The 21,380-nt window shown below is 39.9% G+C and overlaps 1 protein-coding gene across 2 annotated transcripts in view; it reads left to right on the forward strand.

The window, feature by feature from the left end:
* ALG9 (ALG9 alpha-1,2-mannosyltransferase) overlaps window positions 1–21,380 on the forward strand; it is an 87,086-nt gene that overhangs the window by 11,190 nt on the left and 54,516 nt on the right. For both annotated transcript variants that reach the window (XM_087821549.1, XM_087821550.1), the window contains exons 6-9: window positions 1,040–1,175; window positions 4,587–4,674; window positions 4,976–5,081; window positions 20,769–20,891. In XM_087821549.1, coding sequence (XP_087677675.1) covers window positions 1,040–1,175; window positions 4,587–4,674; window positions 4,976–5,081; window positions 20,769–20,891 — 453 coding nt within the window. The remainder of the gene's footprint in view (window positions 1–1,039; window positions 1,176–4,586; window positions 4,675–4,975; window positions 5,082–20,768; window positions 20,892–21,380) is intronic.

Genomic DNA, 21,380 nt, shown 5'->3' on the forward strand with positions numbered 1-21,380 from the left:
TTCTGCTCCCCTTGCCTCTACATTGGCAGCTGGAATCTACAGCTGTGGATGGCACTGATACTAGTTAGCATTCATCTGTGAAGGTTGTACTGCACATGTTTTTTAGTTACTTTGCTACTCCTCAAATTGATTCTTCTGTGAGGGAGATCCCTGGGAGTGCCTTTCGTTTTGTAATCTCAGTTGAGGATGTTAAGGCACAGATCCATTCAAGGCATCCTTTGATATAGAGCCTCTATCTCTTTGCTGAGTTTCTTCATCATGGTTCTTGTCAGAGTTGGTACTGACTTTTCTTCCCCAGTGCTAGGGGAAGTGGGCCTCATATAGCAGGGAGAAGGAAATATGCATTTTTGTGTAGAGTTGGTAGAAACACTTTGATCGAACATCACTGTTACGGAGAACCTGAAAATAGTCAGTCCCCTGCTATATACAACAGCAAAGCAATGCTGGATGGAAGTAATTAGGAGGACATCTAAAGGCCATGCTTATCCATGTCAGTGGATGCAGAGTGCAAAGCAACCAACCAACACTTGGGTGGATGCAGGATGCAAAGCAGTGTGGCCATCCAACATTTGACCCTTGAGAAGGCTTCCTAGAATTCCTACAGGGTACAGGTTGGTACCTGGACAGCCTCAGAGACTATCAGAAGATAAGTTTTTTCAGAAACAGACTGTCAGCAGCTCTAAATTTCTCGAAGCATATTCCCTGCCTGGAAATATAACCTGGAGCTATACCTGGGGAACCTGAAATTCTCTAAGTTTTAGATTTGGGGTACAGGCCGGGAGAGGAATGGCATGGTTGGTATGGTATAATTGGGTGTTGTGTTGGTACCTAAAAAATAGGAGTGAGAAAATAAGAAAATCATTGCATTTCATTTTTTTAAAGGTATATCACTTTACTACCCATTTCTGATATAGCATTGCTCAAAATATGTTCCTGGTTATTGACATTTTGCAGTGTAGGTAAATTTTTAATAATTGATACTTAATAAATCTCAAACTCTTGTCCCTGTCCCCTTTTTTTCATTTCTTTATTCTTGCAGCATTTCTTCCTAGTAGTTTCTGTATGTATACTACATTGATAGCCATGACTGGCTGGTACATGGACAAGACTTCCATCGCTGTGCTTGGAGTAGCAGCTGGGGCTATCGTCGGCTGGCCATTCAGTGCGGCTCTTGGGTAAGAAACTAACACAGCTCGTCTTCCTTGTATCACTGGGCATATAGTAAATCTTAATATTAGGTTATCTCCGTATTCTCTGGGTAGGACCTAAAGTTGGAGGAATTATTTGGATCTACAAAGCCTGGGAAATGGAAGACTATTTCTCTTAGTGCTATTGTTTTGATTAATTTTAATAAGAATAGTAGCTGTTGAGCATCTGATCTGTGTTACAGACTTTATCCCTAAAACTTATAACAACTCTGCAAGAGTAATCAATTATTCATGCTTTATAAATGAGAAAGTAGAGTCCAAGAGGTTGAGTAACTTGCCTTTAAGATTATGTTTTTGAACCCAGCCACTTTTTCTTTTTAATTTATCTTTACTGTTCAAAGTATTACAGATATCCCCTTTTCTACCCCCATTGTCCCCCTCCTCCTCTCTTCCGCCCCTGTATATCTTCTATTGTACATAGATTTATATTGTTCATTGTATCGATTGCATAGCATTCCATTATATGGTTGTCCATAATTTATTTAGCAAATGCCTTATTGACATTTGGTTTTCATTTTTTTGCTATTACACGCAATGTTTCAGTGAACATTTTTGTACATATGTCTGTATACTTGTGGACATTTATCTATGGGATACATTTTTAGAAGGGGAGTTACTAAGTCAGAGAATAGGCATTTAAAATTTTCTTAATTGCCTTTTAAAGGCTGGTTTCTCCACCTTCAATCTTCTGTATTTTATCCTCAAATTATTTTATTCTTCGGGATTTTGTTTGAGACCCTCTTCTATACTTTCTGCTGTCTTGCAACCATCTTGATGATTCCTGTGTCTTTATATCTAGTCAATCATCTCTTCAGTTTCCCTCATATATTCCTAGTTGCCTATTAGATCTCACCATTTATGTTTACAAAGCCAAACTCAGTACCTTCTCTCCATATCTGTACCCTCCCTCCAAATCTGTTTCTTTACCTGTGTTTCTATCTCAGCAAATGGTACCACCATCTGTGCTGAGCCATGAACTCAAAAATTATGTGACTGCCTTCTTTTTCCCATGTCCTATTAATTTATTCTATCTCCTGAATATCTTTTGAATCTGACTACTTTTTTTTACCTCTCACTGCTCCTGATTTACTATACAGATTCCTGAATGATCTTCCTGCCTCTAGTATTGATCCTTGTAAATCTACTCTCCACATGCAAACTAGAGTTATCTTCCTAAAATGCAAATGTGATTGCATCACTCCTGTTTTGTTTTAAACTCTATAATAGCTTCCCCATTGTTCTGTGTGACAGAGATTGTCAGCCTGTGTCCTGTGGAGGAAATCCAGCTGGTTTCTTTTTGTACAGCCCAAGAACTAAAATTTTTGCATTTCTGTGTGTGCATTGTTAACACACACAGAAGAATATGCATCAGAGACCATATGTGGCCTTGCAAAGCCTAAAATATATGCTGTCAGGTCCTTTAAATAAAAAGTTTGCCAACCCTGCCCAGCCAGGCATGCCTCAGTGGTTGAGCGTCGACCTGGAATCCAGGCGATCGGGGTTCGATTCCCGGTTAGGGCACATGCCGGGGTTGCGGGCTCCATGCCCAGTCAGGGGTGTGCGGGAGGCAGCTGATCAATGACTCTCTCTCGTCATTGATGTTTCTGTCTCTCTCCCTCTCCTTTCCTCTCTCTGAAATCAATAAAGATATATTTAAAAAAAAAAAAAAAAAGTTTGTCAACCCCTGTTGTATGGTGTCCAAACTCTAACATCACTCACAAAGCCCTTATATTTCCTCCTTTTTACCTCTCTAGTCTTCCTTTTTTTAGTTCCTCCATTCCTTTTACTCTCTACTCCATCTACATTGAACTTCAGGAGTTCCCCAAATACTTCTGGGTCTTACGTTTTGATTGGTCTGCCTTTAGCAGAGGTAAGTGATTTCAGGATCACAGTCAGTCAGTTAGCAGTCTACCATCATTTATTGAATCCTTTGTGCTAGGCATGGCTGAATACTGTGAAAAATAAAAGTTATGGTTCTTGTTCTTTTGGAGCTTGCATTTTGGTAGGAAAAATAGACGTTGAACAAGTAATTAAAAGTATGATGACTTGTGCGTGTGTACATGCTAGTGAGTTGGCTTTGACTCCTGGCAACCGTATGAGTGAGTGATGTCCACAGTGTCCTTATCTCGGCAGCCCTGCTCAGCTCCTATATACCCAAGCCTATGGCTTCTTCTATGGAGTCAATTCATTTCATATTTGGCCTTCCTCTTTTCTGCTAACTTCTATTCTTCCCAACATTACTGGCTTTCCCAAAGAACCCTGTCCTATCAAAGGAGAAATATAGCACATGGAAATGTAAGTAATTGGGGGGGGGAAATGAAAACACAAATGTTGATGCAAAATTTAGGTAAAAGAATGTGGAAATTCAAATCATAAAAGATGGTGTTCTGTGACAGCACATGCTAAATAAGTGATAGAGAGGATAGTGCCATATGAATTCAGAGATGGGAGAAATTGGTTCTGCAGAGATTTTATGGAGGAGGTGGATTCCGTGGGACTAGATTGGTATAGGGAGGGAATTCTTTGTGTTGGAGCATGGCTAAAGGCTCAGACTAGTATCCTAGATTTGGAAGTCATGGATATGAGGGTGATTGTTCATGCAACAAGAGTGGAAGCACCTACTGAGAAAGCAAGTGTGGAGAAAGAAAAGCAGAAGCTTGTTTTAGGGAACTATCACCATAGTAGAGCACCACCATGGGGTACGGAAAAAAAGAAGCCTAGAAAGAAGCACAAGGGGAGAGTCCAGAAAAGAGCAGGAGCTAGGGAGCCCAAAGAGGAAGGGACAGATGCTTTGTGCAAAGAACAGCAGATAGACAAAGGGAATTGAGACTTGTGAAGAGATAGTGGGTGTGGCCAAGAGGTCAGTCTTAATAACTTATGCTAGGCCTTAAGGAAGAAATAGTGAAGGCATTTAAGGAATTTAAGAAATTTAAGTGAAAGGAAGAAGAGCAAATCATATTGGGAGAGGATATATCAGAATTGAAGTCAAATTTGTAATATGATATTGCTAAAATCTTAATATATCACGAAAGGGAGAAATCAGTACTTATTTGGCAGGGTGCGTGTAGGACAGTAGGCTACATTTACTTATAATTAATATATTTTGAATGCCCATTACGCATAAATATGTATAAAACAGAGCTCATTCCAGAAGCTCAGTATTGATATTTCTTGTGCATTGAGGGTGCATAGCAGTCTGATGGGTCCTGTGAGGAGAACTGTGTATTTTTTTTAGAAGACATCCTCCCTTTTACCACGTTTCTTCCTCGTTATAACTGCTGGAGACATGCCATTCTCATTTCCACATGAGGCATGTGAATCTGACCTGTCTGTATTCTAAGTATTTAACTTCCCACTTTCTGTTTCTCTCTTAAATAGCTTACCTATTGCCTTTGACTTGCTGGTCATGAAACACAGGTGGAAGAGTTTCTTTCATTGGTCGCTGGTGGCCCTCATTCTCTTTCTGGTGAGTTTTCTCTTTTTCTTATTTTGTTCTAAAGTTGTAATGAGAACAACTTCTTTTTTAAAAATGTAATTTAATTTAATTTATTGGGTAACACCTGTTAATAACATTATGTAAATCTCAGGTATACAATTTTATTATATATCATCTGTATGTTCCACTGTGTGAAAGCAACTTCTGATGTGGGAAAGAGAATATTAGGAGTTGATTCTGTTTTTCATTTTGAAGTTTATCCTATTAGCATTGTGAGCATGTTTCCAAAGCAAAACTCCACAGTTGCTATGTATTTTCTGCTCTGTTTCAGGTTCCTGTGGTGGTCATTGACAGCTACTATTATGGGAAGCTGGTGATTGCACCGCTCAACATTGTTTTGTATAATGTCTTTACTCCACATGGACCTGATCTTTATGGTAAGGCCTTATGAGATTGGACTAGAATTAGGAGATAGTTTAATTTGCCTGGGCTTTGAAGTTTTAATTCAGTTGCCTCACTTTATCAAATATGGAATTCCTTTGCTAGTAATATTCTTTTTTTATTAAAAAATAAATGTCATTTGAATAGAGTGCAGTGATAATATGTTGCCACTAAATACTTCTCCTTGATTAATGTGGGATTTAGATTTAGCTTTCTGTTGGTCCTGCTGTTATTCTCAGCTTCAAAGTAGTGAGGATTGGGTATGCCATGGCTTTTGATAATACTCTTTTTTTATTAAAAGTTACTTTTTTCTCTTCTCATTAGAAAATTAATATGATAACAAAAATAAGAAAATAAAAACATTCATAATCCCCTAATCTCCAGATAGCTATTGTTAAAACCTTGGAGTATATTTCTCCAGACATTTTCTGCACATATACACATTTGGTATTCCTTTTTCTTTTTTAAATTCACATTACTTCAGTATCAGGCGTTAGGGGGAAAGTTTGAAAAATTTGTAGACCAAGCATAGCAAGTAGGAGGGTGGGGTCAGCATGAGAGGGTGGGTAGTGTTGATGTAAGAAAAGTCCAAACCTGTAGAGAATTTTTATAAGAATCTGAGCCAAACCAACAGCATATGCCAGAATATCTCACGTGCTCCCAAGAATAACTGTTTTGCAGCTTGTATGCATTTGAAATTAAGGAGGGAAGAGAAGGAAGATTACTTGAGGGTGAGAGAAAGCAAGGCAGGGATCTAATTATAGGTTAAGATTCTGCCCTCTTTTGAGTGTGATTCCGCTTTAGAAGGAGGGGTCTAAAAAGTGTTATTGCAGAGGTGTGTTAACCTAGATGCACAGAAAGCAAGGACAGGGCTTGCTTAAGGCAAAGATAACCCTTGTACTAAAGAATTTATATGCCTAAGGCCTGCCTACTCACCATGACCTGCGCAGTTAGGAATTTATGATCAGGTCACCCAGGGGGGTTCCTTTCCATAGAACCCCTTTTTCATCTACAGTGGTTTGGCCAGTTTAGGGTTAAAGGGGGAAAAAATGGTATGCCTTTAGTCTTGGGATGCATTCTCCAGCTTACTGCCGTCACCCCTCCCTGATGTCTTTCTCTTGGACAGCCGCCTTTTCTTTTTCCAGCCAGCCATTTGTCCCCTGAGGACATTTGAGTTAGTGACAGAGGGATGAGCTAGAGAGATCTTCTGATCAGATCATGCAAGTCAGTCAACAATTTACGAGACAGTTTTTCATTAAAATAAGAGTAGTTTCTTCCGCCTCAGTCTTTTGAAGTTCTTAAACTTCATTCTAAATATGATTGTCTTCAGGCTCTGCTCTGAAGCAGGTTAATATTCTCTGTGTGTCTCTTACCAATTTAAGACATGCCAACCATTTTTCTGTGCCACCCTGCCATTAGGACCAACAGATTGAGAGAGGAGATTTAAAGTAAGCAAATGAATGAAATTTAATTGGCCTCTTGGAATTTGGGGAATATTGTTATTTTAGATGGCAAGTAATAGGTTAAAATAAACTGTGTTTTGTTCAGTGAATGGAATTCACAGACTGCATGGTTAAAAGAATAATTGCTGCCCAGCCAGCTGGCTCAGTGGTTGAGCATCGACCTATGATCCAGGAGATCGCAGTTCAATTCCTGGTCAGGCCACATGCCTGGATTGCTGGCTCGCAGGAGGCAGCCGATCAGTAACTCTCGTCATCGATGTTTCTCTCTCTCTCTCCCTCTCCCTTCCTCTCTTTCTGAAATCAATAAAAATATATTTAAAAAAAGAATAATAATTGTTAAGTGAAAGAATTTCAGAAGGCTCCATTATGGCTCCAATATCCCCAAGGATGTGAGAAAAAGCCCCAATTTTAAGCTGTTGCCTGTAGATGTCTCCCTTTAGCTAGGGAGAGTTTGTATGTTTAGTTCACTTGTAAAATTTTCTTTTCTTTTACAAGACAAGGGAGATTTCTCTCAGACCTAGATTACACATTAGAAATGGATTTACATGGAACCTATTGGAAGCATGAATATCTGTTACGTATGGGTGAATAAACTGTATTAAATTGAATTTAATTTTGAAAAATTAGGTTTTCTACCTTTTCAATGGGTTTTTACATACTGATGTTCTGACTGCTTATTTGTAAATTTTTGTTAGGGTATAGGAATGTTACATATTTTTTTAAAATTTACTTTTATTGTTGAGAGTACAGTAAAACCTTGACATGCAGACTAATTCGGGTGAGGGGCTATTCTTTAAAGCCAAAAGTCTGTCATATAATAAAGTAGGTTTTCTGAATGCATATGTTAAAAAGTTGAGTTTACCTGTTTTTACTTATGTAGATACATTTGTGCAGTTAAAATGAAGTATGTATGAAAAGTGTAATTTTACATAAAAGTTTTCTGTATGGATTAACAGTAATTTTTAATTTATACCTAATAGGTCTAGTAAATGCATTTGATCACGTCACCACGAGTAAACAAATGCACATGGCTGGGGCATGGCTTAGTGCATGTTGGAACATCTGCTGGCACACATTAAAACTGCTGTAGACACTAGCCCATGTCACTCAGTAGTTAGAGCATTGGCTTGCATACTAAAGGGTCACAGGTTCGATTCCCAGTCAAGGGCATGTACCTGGGTTGCAGGTTCGATCCCTGGCCCTGGTCTGGGCGCATGCAGAAGGCACCCAGTCAGTGTCTCTCACATCCATGTTTCTCTCTCTGTCTCTACGTCTCTACATCCCCCTCCCTTCCTCCCTTCCTCCCTTCCTCCCTTCCTCCCTTCTCCTTTCTCCTTTCCTCTCTTCCTCTCTTTCGCTCTCTTCCGCTCTCTCTAAAAAAATCAATGGAAAAAGTATCCTAAGATGAGAATTAACAAAAAACAAACAAAAAAAAACCAAACTGCAGCAGAGCCCAACCAGTCGCTCAGTTGGTTGAGTTTCTTCCCAAGTACCAAGAGGTCACTTGTTCGATTGATTCCCAGTTGAGGCACATGCCCAGGTTGCAGGCTCGATCACCAGTAGGGGGCATGCAGGAGGCAGCTGATTGATGTTTTTCTCTCATTGATGTTTCTATCTCTCCCTTCCTCTCTTTCTAAAAAAAAAAAAAAAAAAGCATTAAGAAAAAAAAAAAACTGCTGCATAAAGTCGCCCCAAGTGACAACAGAGCCAAAATTACCACGATCGATGTGTGATCACGTGCTAATCATTCGCCGAACATTGTTTACAAGCTGTGACTCTTGGATTTAAATATGTAGACTATAGTAGATATGTAATATTTATTTATGTTGGTGAAATTACTACAGTGTTTTTTCCAACATAGGGCCTATTTGTGAAAAATAAGTGAATTAATAACAAAATATAACCTGTTAATTTAATTATAAGTAAATTTTGGTTAAAAGCATTTTTAAATTAACTGGGTGTTAATTTTCACATATAACATATGTACGGGAAATGTCCATTAAATACGATGTCCATTAAACCGAGGTCCACAAAATTGAGGGTTTACTATATTACAGATGTCCTTCATTTTCCCCTGGTAGTATGGGCATTTTAATTATGTTAATTCTTCTAATCTGTGAACACGGTATATGTTTCCACTTGTTTGTATCTTCCTCTGTTTCTTTTTTCAATGTCCTGTAGTTTTCCAAGTACAGATCTTTTACCTCCTTGGTTAAGTTTATTCCTAGGTATCTCTTTTTTTTTTTTGTAATGGTAAATGGGACTGGTTTTTTAGATTCTCTTCTGAGAGTTCATTATTGTATAAAAAATGCCACCGATTTCTGGTGTTACTTGTGTATCCTGCCACATTGCCGAATTCATTAATTAAATCTAGTAGTTTTTTGGTGGAGTCTTTAGGGTTTTCTATGTACAATATCATGTCATCTGCTAATAATGACAGTTTTACTTCCTCCTTTTTTTTTTTTTAAGTTTATCTCTGTTGTTGAAAGTGTTACAGATGTCTCCCTTTTACCTTGATTGACCTCCTCCACTCCACCCCAGCCCCCCCCCCACTGCGGACCTTCACTGCACTATTATCTGTGTCCGTGGGTTATGCATATATGCATATAAATTCTTTGGTTAATCTCTTCCCACCACCCCTTACCCCCTCCCTCTGAGATCTGTCAGCCTGTTCCATGCGTCCATGTCTCTGGATCTATTTTGTTTGTCAGTTTATTTTGTTCATTAGATTCCACATATAAGTGAGATCATGTGATACTTCCTCCTTTCCAATTTGGATGCCTTTTATATTTTCTTCTTGTCTGATCATTGTGGCTAGGACTTCCAGTACTATGTTAAATAAGAGTGATAAAGTAGACTTCCCTGTCTTGTTCCTGTTTATAAGGGAAACAGTTTTTGCCTATTGAGTATGATGTTGGCTGTAGGTTTGTCATATATGGCCTTTATTATGTTGAGGTATGTTCCCTCTATTCCTACTTTGCTGAGAATTTCTATCAAAAATGGGTATTGGATTTTGCTGAATGCTTTTTCTGCATCTATTGATATGATCATGTGATTTTTATCTTACATTTTGTTTATGTGATGTATCACATTTATTGATTTGTGAATATTGTACCAGCCTTGCATCCCCAGAATAAATCCCACTTGGTCATGGTGTATGATCTTTTTTAATGTATTGCTGGATCCGATTGGCTAATATTTTGTTGAGGATTTTAGCATCTATGTTCATCAGGGATACTGACCTGTAGTTTTCTTTCTTTATGGTATCTTTATCTGATTTTAGAATTAGAATCATGCTGTCCTCGTAAAAAGAGCTTGGAAGTCTTCCCTCCTCTTGAATTTTTTGGAATAGTCTGAGGAGGATAGGTATTAGTTCTTCTTTGAATGTTTGGTAAAACTTCCCTGTAAATCCACCCAGTCCAGGACTTTTGTGTGCTGGGAGTTTTTTGGTTACTGCTTCAGTTTCATTAGTTGTTACCAGTCTATTCAGGTTTTCTGAGTCCTCCTGATTGAGTTTTGGAAGATTGTATGTTTCCAGGCATTTGTCCATTTCTCCCAGGTTGTCCAGTTTCTTGGCATATAGATGTTCATAGTATTTTCTTAAGATCCTCTGTATTTCTATTGGGTCAGTTGTTACTTCACGACTTTCATTTCTAATTTAATTTTTTGGGGTCCTCTGTCTGTTTCTTGACGAGTCTGGCTAAAGGTTCATCAATTTTGTTCATCTTTTCAAAGAACCAGCTCTTGGTTTTATTGATCTTTTGTATTGTTTTTTAAGTCTCTGTCATTTATTTCTGCTCTGATCTTTATTATTTCCTTACTTCTACTTCCTTGGAGCTTTTCTTGCTGTTCTCTTTCTGATTCTTTTAGTTGTTGTGTTAGATGGTTTAGTAAAGCTTTTTCTTGTTTTTTGAGGTAGGCCTGTAATGCTATGAACTTTCCTCTCAGGACTGCTTTTGCTGTGTCCCATAGATTTTGTGTTGTTGTGTTTATTTTCATTTGTTTCCAGGAAGTTTTTTATTTCTTTCTTAATGTACTTGGTAACCCATTCATTGTTTAATAACATACTATTTAGCCCCTATGTGTTTAATGTTTTTGAGTTTTCTTATTATAGTTGATTTCTAGCTTCATGCCATTGTGAGCCTAGAAGATGCTTGACATAATTTCATTCTTCTTGAACTTACAGAGACTTGTTTTGTGTCCTAACATGTGGTTTGTCTTTGAGAATGTTCCATGTGCACTTGAGAAGAATGTATACTCTGCAGCTTTGGAATGAAATGTTTTGTGTCAATTCAATCCATCTCACCTGGTGTGTCATTTATTTTTTGCCTGGAAGATCTATCCAGTGATATCAGTGGGGTGTTAAAGTCTCCTACTATGACTGTATTGCTGTCTGTCTCTTCCTTAAAGTCCTCCAGGAGTTTTTTGAAAATATTTTTAGGTCCTCCTATATTGGTACATATATGGGTACATATATGTTTACCATATTCTTTTGTTGGGATGATCCCTTTAGTGTTATGTAGTGACCCTCTTTATTTCTTCTTATGACCTTCATTTTGAAGTCTGTTTCGCCAGATATAAGTATTACTACCTCCCCCTGGCCAGATTGACTCAGTGGTTGAGAGTTGACCCATGATCCAAGAGGTCTCTGGTTCGATTCCTGGTCAGGGCACATACCCGGGTTGTGGGCTTGATCCCCAGTAGGGGGTGTGCAGGAGGCAGCCAATCAGTGACTCTCTCATCATTGATGTTTCTGTCTCTTTCTACCTTATGTCTTTTGATTGGAGCATTTAAGCCTTTTACATTGAAAGATATTAGTGATAGGTACTTACTTATTGCCAATTTTCTTTTGCCTATCTTCTCTTTATTACTTATAACAGTCCCTTTAGCATTTCATGCAATTCTGGTTTGATGGTAATAAACTCCTTTAACCTTTTTTTGTCTGGGAAGCTCTTTATTTCATCTTCAGTTTTGAATGATAGCCTTGCTGGAGAGTGTAGTCTTGGTTTCAGATCCTTGCTTTTCATTACTTTGAATACTTCATGCCATTCCCTCTGGCCTGTAATGTTTCTGTTGAGAAATCAGCTGACAGCCTTATGGGAGCTTCCTTGTAGGTAACTAACTCTCTCTCTTGCTGCCTTTAAGATTTTCTCTTTGTCTTTAATGTTTGCCATTTTAATTATGTTGTGTTTTGGTGTGGGTGTCTTTGTGTTCATCTTGATTGGGACTCTCTGTGCTTCCTGAACTTGTGTGACTTTTTTCTTCACCAGGTTAGGGAATTTTTCTGTGATTATTTCTTCAAACAGGTTCTCTATCCCTTACTCACTTTCTTCTTCCTCTGGACTCCTATGATGTGGATGTTGTGTTCCATGTTGTCCCATACATCCCTTAAACTCTCCTCATGCTTTTTAAGTGGGTTTTTGGTGTTTTTTTTGTTTTTTGCTGCTCTTATTGTTTCTTTCTACCTTGTCTTTCACACCACTGGTTAGTTCCTCTGCTTCCTCAAGCCTGCTTTTAATTCCTTCCAGTGTATTCTTTTTATTTTAAAATATATTTTTATTGATTTTCCAGAGAGAGGAAGGGAGAGGGAGAGAGAGATAGAAACATCAGTGAGGAGAGTCATTGATTGGCTGCCTCCTGCATGCCCGCACTGGGGGTTGAGTCTGTAACCTGGGCATGTGCCCTGACTGGGAATCAAACTGTTACCTCCCAGTTCATAGGTCGACAGTCAACCACTGAGCCATGCTGGCCAAGCCTTCCAGTGTACTCTTGATGTCAGACATAGTTCTTCATTTCCTACTGGTTATTATTCATGGTTTCTTTGTTCTTTTCTTGCTGATGTTCCCAGTAAGTTTCTTGTAGTTCCCATTAAGTTTCTTATAGTTCTCACTTAGTTTCTTGAGCATCCTTATAATGATTACTCTGAACTCTGTTTGATAAATTGCTTAACTCCATCTCATTTAGGTCTTTTTCTGGAGATTCCTTATTGTTTTTCATTGGTGGGTGTCTTTTTCTCCCCAATTTAGTTGTCTCTTTGTGTTTGTTTCTATGTATTAGATATACCTGCTATGATTCCCAATCTTCATGGGGTGGTCTTTTGTAGTAAATGTACTGTGGGACCCAGTGGTGCCCTCTCCTTGAACTCCTGAGCTGGATACTCTAGGAGTGACCTGTTTGTGGGTTGTTTGGCCTCTCCTGTTGTAATTGGGTCCTTATTGTTGTTGTCCTGTTCATGGGTGGGATATCCTCTCAGGCTGACTAAGTATGGTGGTCATTTGTAGTAAATGTACTGTGGGACCCAGTGGTGCCCTCTCCTTGAACTCCTGAGCTGGGTACTCTAGGAGTGACCTGTTTGTGACTTGTTTGGCCTCTCCTGTTGTAATTGGGTCCTGATTGTTGTTGTCCTGTTCATGGGTGGGATATCCTCTCAGGCTGATTAAGTATGAGGCTCAACCCTGACCACGTTGTGCAAGGTGTTGTACAGGTGCTGATGGGACAAAACAAAACAGGAAACAAAAACATACAAAAGAACTCAACAGCAACAGCAAAAACAACCACAAATGAAAGAGAATTAGGAAAGAGAAAATGAGTAATAAATGAAAAAGAAAGAAAAATAATAGTAATTAAATAAAAAGAATAATAGAAGAAAAAGGGGGAATAAAGATTCTGAAAGGAAAGAAGGGAGAGGGAAAAAATAAGAGTAAAGAGTAGAAAAGCGATAGAAAAGGAAAAGAAGAGAAACAAAAAAGATTAGAAGGTAAAAAGAAGAGAAAAAAGTGAAAGAAAAGAAATAAAGAAATGAAAAATAGAGCAAGAAAAGGAAGGAGGCTATTGAGAGACATGAAAGAACTGAGAGAAAAAATAATGACAATAATAATACCAAAGCAATAAAAAAGAAAAAAATAGAGACAATAATGGAAAAAGAAGCCAAAAACACCAACCAAGTGAAGTTCCTCTCAGCAGATTTTAGTGCCTTCTAGCATTTCCCTTTGGATCCTGCCCCTATGTTGTTTGAGGCTACCTGTTTTGTTTGCTGATTTGGGGCCACCCAGGAGGTACTTTTGTGCTAGTCAGTGTCAGAAGCTTTCCAAGTCTGGCTCCAGGTGCCCTGTTTGAAGCTTCAAGTGATGCACAACTTGTGGCTGTGTCCACTGGGTTTGACTGCCCAGGGGAGGGGCAAGCTAAGCTCCTCAGCTGGCTTTTTAGCAGCACAGGGCCCTAAGGTGGGTCAGCAAAGTCTCAGACTTCAGGGAAGATGGTGGGTGTGTTCTGGGAATATTTCCCTAACCTCACGAGGCGGTATTCCTCTTAGGCAGGTTGGTGGGGTCTACTGGAAGCCTGGAGTTTCTATTAGCTCTTCTGTGGGAGGGACGAGCCAGCCATGCTCCTGGAAATGTGGAGGGAAATATCCCCACCCCAGATCCAGCCACTGATGCTCCCTGAGGCTGCTCCCTCAGCCTGCTGCCTTTTCAGCAGGGTTGGAGGTGCTGGGTGGGGTGAGTGGTATCCCAAGGGGTGGTGTATTTGCCTTTCCCCAGTCTTCTGCTGTTGTGAGGGGCTTGTGCCTCTTAGAAAAATGGCCGCTGTGACATTGGGGAGATGATTGAGCACAGATATCCCAGCAGCTGCCCTGCCCTGCGACTCTCCCCAACTCCTTCCATCCCTGTTTCTCCTCAGGCGACTCCAGTCCGCACCACCCTCCCTCAGCTGAAACCTAGGGTGAGTGGAAACCAAAATCCTGTGCGCCAGCCCTTTAAAAAAGTGACTTTGTCCCTGGGCAGTTCAGCCCTCTGCCTGCTAGAAGCCTAGTTGCTGATTGCTGCATGGGCAGCTGTTGCCTGTTCTAGCTGTCCGGTTTGTAGAGCCCTGTCTGGGTCCATGCCTCTCTTCTCTATGGGGGAGCCCTCCTCACCCTTGGCCAGCCCCTCCTGAGAGCTGGACCAGCACCTCCTGCGACCCTGCCCTTCCTACTAGTCTTGAGGTGGTTTCTGCCCTTCCTCATTTAAAAGTCTCCTCTTCAGCCAGTCTTCAGCTGGTGTTTCAGGGTGAATGTCCCCCAATTTAGTTCAGTTCCAGTTAGATTCTGGGAGGAGATGGAAGAAAGCTCCATCTACTGCGCTGCCATCTTCCAGTCACCCCAAATGTTACATATTTTTGGTAGTCCTTTAGATTGATGAGGTTTATAAATCTGGAAATAAGCAGGTTGCTAGGAAGAGCAGTAAAGAAAGAATAAATACTGATTTAAGTTTATGTTTCTAGTTTAACAGTGGGTGGGTCAAGGGCTTCTGGGGTAGGTTTTAGGGACTGGCAGAGCAGCGGCCAGTCTTTCCTGAACATTGGCATCTGCTTTTCATTTTGGCCAACATTTTACTGGGAAGAATCCTTGGGGCTCTGTTTGTTTGCTTTGATGAACCTGGGATAGCTTCAGTTCAGATTTTGTTATTTTGGATATACAGGAATTGATCACAGTGATAGGAAAAGCTTTGTTGGGACAGGAGGACTTGTCATACTGGGCATCAGTAGGACTAATGCAGTGCTGTAGTCAGCCAGAAGGGGGGTTGTTTCTTTCTTTATTTTTATTTAGGTAATATTTGTTAGTAGTAGTATGTAAATTGCAAGTATACAACATAATTCGATATCTGTATACTTTATTGCATGCTCACCACCAAGAATCTAGTTTCCATCTGTTACTATATATTTGACCTGGATGTCATACCTTCATGGTAGAATTTTTGTGGTTTTTCCTCTTCTTTGAATTTGACGGGTATGTGTGTGTGTGTGTTGATTTCCATTCTTTTAAAGAGCATTAACTCCTTTTTGCTTTAGCAGGACTGTAGAGAGAAGACTTCTTCCATCTTAGGAGTAGGCAGTCTTTGTGTATTCCAGGTCTTCAATGAAGATTTGTCATGAATGAATGAATGGACAAATTCTCTAGTATCCGTTAGATTTCATTAGAGCCCTTATCACTATAATGTCCTAGAACTGTTTTGATTCGACCTGTTGTGGTATACACAATCTAGGTTGGGATTTTCTTGATACCAAATAAGAATAATGAAGGTATAAGTACTTTTAAACCCAAAAGTATTTTACTGTTGATTGTCAGCTAATTTTGTTATAATTGGTGAGTCTATTCAGCAAATATCAAAGACTTATCTTTTAATAGATGCTTTGATGCTGTACAATTGTCAAACAGTGAGACAGCATGTCTTTTGTCTTGGAAACTCCAGCTCTTTTACTTTACTTACATGGTTGGCACTGTTTGGCATTATTTTGACTATTTTGTAAGAATCTCCTGCTCTGCCCGGCTGGTGTTGCTCAGTGGTTGAGCATCAACCCATGAACCAAGAGTTTACTGGTTTGATTCCCGGTCAGGGAACATGCCCAGGTTGCAGGCCCGATCCCCCATAGGGAGCATGCAGGAGGCAGCTGATCATTGTTTCTCAGTGTTCCTACCTCTCTGTCCTGCTTCCTTCCTCTCTAAAAATCAATAAAAACATTTTTAAAAATCTGTATTTAAAAAAAAAGGGCTCTCCTGTGCTGAGCTCTTAATTAGCTATCGTAGGCACATCATTTATCTGAAAATTAAAATGCTGATAGTTTTTTGCATACGTCCCTTATGTGCTGTTTCTTATATATAAGAACATAATAAGCCTATAAATGTTGAATGAATGGGTAAATGGATTTGAGTTATAGAAATGTTGAATAAACTGATTTTGTGCATTTATCATGTGTCCTCATAGAGCTTATTGTCTAATAAGGTTGCATACACACAGATAATTACAGTTCAGTGTATTATGTGCTACAGTGGAAAGATAGTCAGGGAATCATACGAGCAAGTCCATCTGGTGGTTTCAGGGAAAACGTCTTAGAGGTGGTGGTCTTTGAGCTAAGCCTGGAAGGAAGAGGAGGGGTTTGCTACGTAGACACTAGGGAGGTACATTTTAGACCAATAGAATGTCAATTGTAGGGACTACTGAGACAAAAAGATTGAATATTGAGTTCTTTTTAAAAACACACACAACTTAAAGTAGTTTTACAGCATTAGCTGAATTTTAGAAACTACACAGGTATGAGCAAGATAATTTCAGTCTCTCCAGTGTGACTATAATAATATAAATACTCTTCATATGGTTCCTGATTTTCAAAGGGACCTTTCTAAGCTTTCTTGGACAGATAGCATATGTTATGACACATTCCACGCCTTTTGAAGCCAGGGGAAAGAAAGTTTTACAGCTATTAATAGCTTCTGTTTATTGAATACCTACTGTATACCAAAAATTTTACACATACTGTCCTCTTCTCCTTATAAAAACTCTGTGAGATAGGCATCATTTATCCTTAGTCCCAGAAGAGGAAACTGAGGAAGAGTTAGTGAGAGACTTGCCACATAGTTAAATAAGTGGCAGAAATGGAATAAGAGCCCAGGGCTGTCTGCTTCTTAAGCATGTTTTTTCCACTAAAAACAACCTTAGCAATACCCTGGGGTTTGGCTATTGAGATTTTACAGGAGAATAGGCTTGCAAAAAAACAGCTGAGAGTAGTAGAAGATAAGATCCAATCTATAAAAGGGGCAAGAAGTTGCATCTTTGAAGGTCTGATGCTGTTTGGCCTGGAGGGTGATCAGGAGCCCTTCGGAGTTTTCATGGCTGAGTGCCACGTGCACTGGCAGGCTCCTGCACCAGGGAGCGCTGTGCCAGAGGCTTGTTGAAGAAAAGCAATGTATGGACGAAGGAAAGAATACTTGGCATTTAGGAAACTTAGAATAGTGTAGACATAAAATTGCAAAGTCATAGATAGGCAAAACATCTCTATGGGGTCAAAGTTCAAGAGGTGAAATTCAGTGTTGCAAAAAAGAAATGGTCTTGGCACAGAATTTGCCTCTTACGCTTGTGATATTTCATGTTCTCAGATGTGAGGTTGGTGAGCATTTGTGGTGAGTGAAGAGCGGTGCTCTGAGTGCACAGGCCTAGGGAAGGCTGGGGAGCACTGGTACAGGAAGCACTCTTCCCTCAAAATAGCAAAGGGCCTGCCCAACAATGCCATTCTGCGGCTTCGGATCTGATTCCTGCCTGTGTATGTGCTTTATCAACATATGTCAGATTGCTGGACTAGACATTTTGGAAGGCAGAAGTGAATGCCCTCTCTTGAAGCACCCACTTTTCCATTCTTGCTGTAGTGAGGATGAAGCCCAATGGAGTCTTTTGAGACCTGCTTGGAGTTGACTGCCAGCCGGAACTCTCCAGAGCCTTCACTCTTTTTTGTTGTGCCTTGGTGGCTTTTCCATGTTGGTGGTACCAGTTTGACATTTTTAAGGATTATTTACTATAATTTTCTGCCTATAGTCCTATAAAATTATAAGCCTATACAGCAGTTTCCCTTCATTCAATCTATGGGACAGTAAACATCCCTCCTTTTAGCCTGCTCTCTAAGCGCTCTTCAGCTCATTTGAGTGAAGAATCGACTTTCATAAAGAGGAAGGCTGGTGAGTCACTTTCTGCAGAGACCTCGATGCCAGCTTTCTTTCACCTTGCCTTTTGCTCCAGTTAAATGCTTAGCTTGTCATTCTGACGCAGTTTTTCTGCAGAGTTCAGCTTTGGTACTTTCTGAGCAGCAGCATTTAATATCTCCCTGGAGATAAAAGCTTTTTACTCTTTTCCCTTTTAAGGCAGATGTCACTGGGTAACAGAATTCACTATTTTTGTCCCCTTTTGCCCTTGTTTTTAATACTGTTGTCACTTGAACCTTTTCCACTCTTGGCTTACCCCCAATTTTTGCCCCATCCTTCAGGGAAGTAATAGTCTATTATGAAATATTCACAGCCTAGCTGTGAACTGGGGTCTGTGAGCACTGAACACATAAATAGAGAGTTTACTGACTTAATACTTTTGGTCCTGCATCTCAGAGTTCAGTATACCTAGGTAAAAAGATAGCCCTATAGGAGGGTATAGTAAATTGTGGTAGAGACAAGTATTTACTAGAAACTAAAAAGCTTTCTGAAAAAACCGTATGTATTTGCAAGAATCAAAGAGAAGGGCTTTTTTCTAATGATGCTTAGCATCTGCAATAGATGATGTAAAATACCCCTTTCTCTCTAGTCACTCGGGTTTTTCTTCTCGGACTCAGATTTCCAGAATTAGTTAAGGAGAAGGCAGGTCAAGGTTAGTAGTACTGCCTCCAGCTGGCAGGCAGGAGAGGACTGTGCAAAAACTTACCTCTCTGGGGTCCCAAAGAACTCCATTTAGGAAATGTGTTGTTAAACAGTAATTAAAATCCAGAGAAGACATATATTTCTGTTTTGAAAATAAGACCATCTATTTTTTTCTGCAACCCAAAAGGTTATTTGTAAAGAATACAAAATGTGCCCTAGCTGTTTTGGCTCAGTGGTTAGAGCATTGGCCCGCATGGACCTCGGTTGCAGGCTCAATTCCTTACCCGGGTCTAGGGCGAGTATGGGAGGCAACTTTTTGATGTGTCTCTCTCACATCGATGTTTCTCTCTCTCTCTTTCTCTCCCCTACTCTCTCTGAATGAAAAGCAATGGAAAAATATCCTAGGGTGAGGATTTAAAAAAAAAGAAAAAAGAATACAAGATATAAATGTCTGTAATGAATTTGGTCTGGGTCAGCACCTCTGTTCCTGAATAGTTTCAGTTGTTGTAGTTTGACAGAAAGAAGTGAGCTTTCCCAAAAGGCGACACACAATTGAATATGAGTCCTTCCTTAAGGTACCCCCTCCCTCTTGTTCGTCCCCCTAGTGTTTCTAGTGTTATGGGCTTGGTTTCTAATCTGATTTTGCTGTGCAAGCTGCGAAAATGTCAGGTTTTTCGGAATGTTCTGCCTTGATTATCCTTTAAGCAACGCTGATTGCAGGAAATTGCTGTGTTGCAAGGCGGTGTCACAACACAGTGATTAGAACCCGTGGGTGTCATTCACTGCCTGGTTGAAGTAATCACGCAGAGGGAAAGAGAAGATGAAATACCTCCCAAATGTGCAGAGGGGGCTGTTTCTCATCATTTGGGTTTAAGGATTTTGAGTTAAAGAATCAGAGCTAGTGTAAGGCTTGTGTTTTTAGTCACTTTGTTTCATTCTGAATCTTCAAAACTTCTGAGCAGGTCTGGGTCTCTGAACATTGTTTTCCTAAGGTTTTGCTATTTACCAAACACAAGGTCTCCTGTATACATGACTATAAAATAGTGGTTGAGCATATCAAGGGGAAAGATACTAGAAAGTAAGTGGGATGAACAGGTGGGAGGGAAATGGGAAAGGCCCCAGTAGCTCAATTCTACAACACTGCCCCTCCCCACCCCCTTCAGATGCCAATGGAAAGTCCAGGTTGTCACCTGTGCTTCTGACCCATCAGCTATAGATTGGAAGTCCCAACAGCCCCCTTGTTGGATTCATTTAATTGGCTAGAGCAGCTCATAGGACTCAGAGAAACAACATTTACTTAGGTTTCCCAGTTTATTGTAAAGGATACAAGTGAATAGCCAGATTGCAGAGGTAAGGCAAGGTATGTGGGAACCCGCTTGGAGCTCTCCCCGCACCATGTGTTCACTAACCTTTTGGATTTTTATGGATGCTTCATTACATAGGCTTGATTGATTAAATCATTGGCCATTGGTGATTGAACTTTATTGCCAGCCCCTCTCCCCTCCCCTGAGATCAGAGTTCAGGGGTAGGATTGAAAATTCTGACCTTCTAATCACAAGCTTGGTTCCCCTGGCAACCAGCCCCCAACGTTAGGTTATCCTGAGGCTGTCCTAAGGTCTCCTAATTAACATAACAAAGGACACTTTTTATCATTCTCATCACGTAGGAAATTCCAAGGGTTTAGGAGCTCTGTACCCAGAATGGGGATGAAGACATATTTCTTATTATAAATCACAATGTCACGACTAACCTATTTAAATTATTTGGTTGTCCTGAAAAAGTATTAGTCCCATTTGGACATGGCTGTCTGAACTAGATATAGTGGTCAGTATAGAAAATATAGCTTAAAACTTGATTTCTGTCCAAATCATGATCACTCCCATTGTCTTCCAGTCTTCTGCTCTTGTGCTTCACTTGTCTGGCTGAGCCTTGCAAGAGGGGGCCTGCGGACTCTCTTAACTTGGGACATTGAATCATCAGCATCACTCAAACGAAGGGCATTACAAGTCAAAAGCTGTAATAGGTACCCAAGGCATCCACTAATGATTTTTTTACCCCTTTGTCTCCCTCAGGTACAGAACCCTGGCATTTCTATTTAATTAATGGATTTCTGAATTTTAATGTAGTCTTTGCTTTGGCTCTCCTGGTCTTACCACTGACTTCTCTTATGGAATACCTACTGCAGAGATTTCATGGTGAGTGGCGCAATCGATGGTAGGTTTTTGGGGAGGAAAGAGCAAGTAGCAGTGTATACCAAGAAATGAAAAAGAATCTGCGTATTCATTCTCCATTTTCTCCCTATGGAAATGGTTGGTTTATTGAGTTTTTGATCTATATGTGTCGATTATTAGACCCTATGAAGATTTGGTGAATAATTGCAAGTTAAACTGACAGGGAGGAGCTTTATATCCCTTAAAGTGAGGAAGTCATTATAATTTACAGAACCACCCAGGGAGGCAGAAACACTTATAAAATCTCAGAACTGAGTCTTCTGTGTTTGAAAAAAGTATATGTTAACATGGTAGATTGCTTAAGATAATCAATGCTAGAGGCAGACATTGTTTGGGAGATTACTTCCACCCCAAATCTGAAAGCTAAACCCTATAGGAATTCCCCCAAATTGGGTACTTAAGTGAGAGAAGCTTTAGACTTCTTAAGAAGTGTGATGTTTCTCTTTGTTTCGT

The sequence above is a fragment of the Miniopterus natalensis genome, chromosome 11 (genome assembly GCF_054644295.1).
Source record: "Miniopterus natalensis isolate mMinNat1 chromosome 11, mMinNat1.hap1, whole genome shotgun sequence".
Taxonomy (NCBI): domain Eukaryota; kingdom Metazoa; phylum Chordata; class Mammalia; order Chiroptera; family Miniopteridae; genus Miniopterus; species Miniopterus natalensis.